At 58.6% G+C, this 1241-nt stretch overlaps 1 protein-coding gene across 1 annotated transcript in view; it reads left to right on the forward strand.

The window, feature by feature from the left end:
• PTPRT (protein tyrosine phosphatase receptor type T) overlaps positions 1 to 1241 on the forward strand; it is a 459397-nt gene that overhangs the window by 429386 nt on the left and 28770 nt on the right. Inside the window, exon 19 of the mRNA XM_045295498.1 lies at positions 468 to 622. Within this exon, the coding sequence (XP_045151433.1) occupies positions 468 to 622 (155 nt within the window). The remainder of the gene's footprint in view (positions 1 to 467; positions 623 to 1241) is intronic.

The raw sequence follows: 1241 nt of genomic DNA on the forward strand, positions 1-1241 counted from the left end.
GCGAGGGCCGCTCCCATTTTTACAGTGCAGAAGCCCTGGGGACTGACTAGACATGCTGGGACAGTGGAGGGTTCCAGCTCTCAGGCACCACAAGGCCTCGTGTTCCCCAGAAACAGTGTAGCTTGGTTTGTGAGACCAGTGCTTCTTTTGGCCGCTTCTGCTGAGTCCGGTTCCTTGCAGCCCCTGTCAGAGCAGAGAAGAGGGCCTGTAGGGCAGGTGGGTCTGGGACTCGCTGGGTGTGTTGCACTGCCCTTGCGAGGACTTGGGACGCAGGCAGCAAAGGCACTGAGAAGGCCAGCACTCAGGGTCCCACCTCAGCTCGTGCTCAGACTCTCTCTGCCCCGCACCGCCTGCCAACCCCAGAGGGACCGTCCTCCCTGGCAGAGGGGGCTCCCTACAGGCCTGGGCAGGGTGTGCGGGGAGGGGCGTGCAGCAACAGCGAGGACAGAGGCTCTCTCTCTCTTCAGAAAGGCTACCACGAGATCCGAGAGCTCCGCCTCTTCCACTTCACCAGCTGGCCGGACCACGGGGTCCCTTGCTACGCCACCGGCCTCCTGGGCTTCGTCCGCCAGGTCAAGTTCCTCAACCCTCCCGAAGCCGGGCCCATTGTCGTCCACTGCAGGTGAGCCCCCTCCTCCCTGCCCGTCCTGCCACCTGGACTCTTTGCCTTAATGGATTCCAAGCCAGAAGCCCTGGGGCCACCCTTTCCAAGGAGATCCTGGGCTCAGGGCCTGAGAACAGTGATCCAGCACTGGCAAGTCCATTTAAAGACAGGACAAGCATGAGCCTGCATGGGGACTATCATTCCAGAACTGATGTGAACAGACAATAGATCGGTGCCATAAGGAATTCAACGATTACACATGAGACTGCTGGACTTCAATTAGGGCTGACAATTTTGATACACGTTTTCTCCTGTTCTTGGATCACATAAGTGATTTCTTCACAGAAGATGCAATGGGGTAAAGCTTCCCCCTCCCTTGCCCCCCAACCCTGATGCATTCATTCATTAAAGCAATCTGCATGTGGAGAAAAGGCGTACAGCACTAGGGCACTAGAGAGACAGGACAGTGTCTGCCACCCCTGCCGCCTGCACTTCTCACTCAGCCTTAGAGCTGGGCCTGAGGGTGATTCCCAGTGGGCAGGCGGGAGGACGGAACTACTGAGGAGGCAGGTCGTTGGCAGGGCCATGCCCAGGTACTGTGGCCGAGCGGGCTCTTTAGCCTGCTTCCCTTCACATG

Source organism: Echinops telfairi, unplaced genomic scaffold (genome assembly GCF_000313985.2).
Source record: "Echinops telfairi isolate 266 unplaced genomic scaffold, ASM31398v2 ScPeMD7_5592;HRSCAF=6446, whole genome shotgun sequence".
Classification (NCBI taxonomy): domain Eukaryota; kingdom Metazoa; phylum Chordata; class Mammalia; order Afrosoricida; family Tenrecidae; genus Echinops; species Echinops telfairi.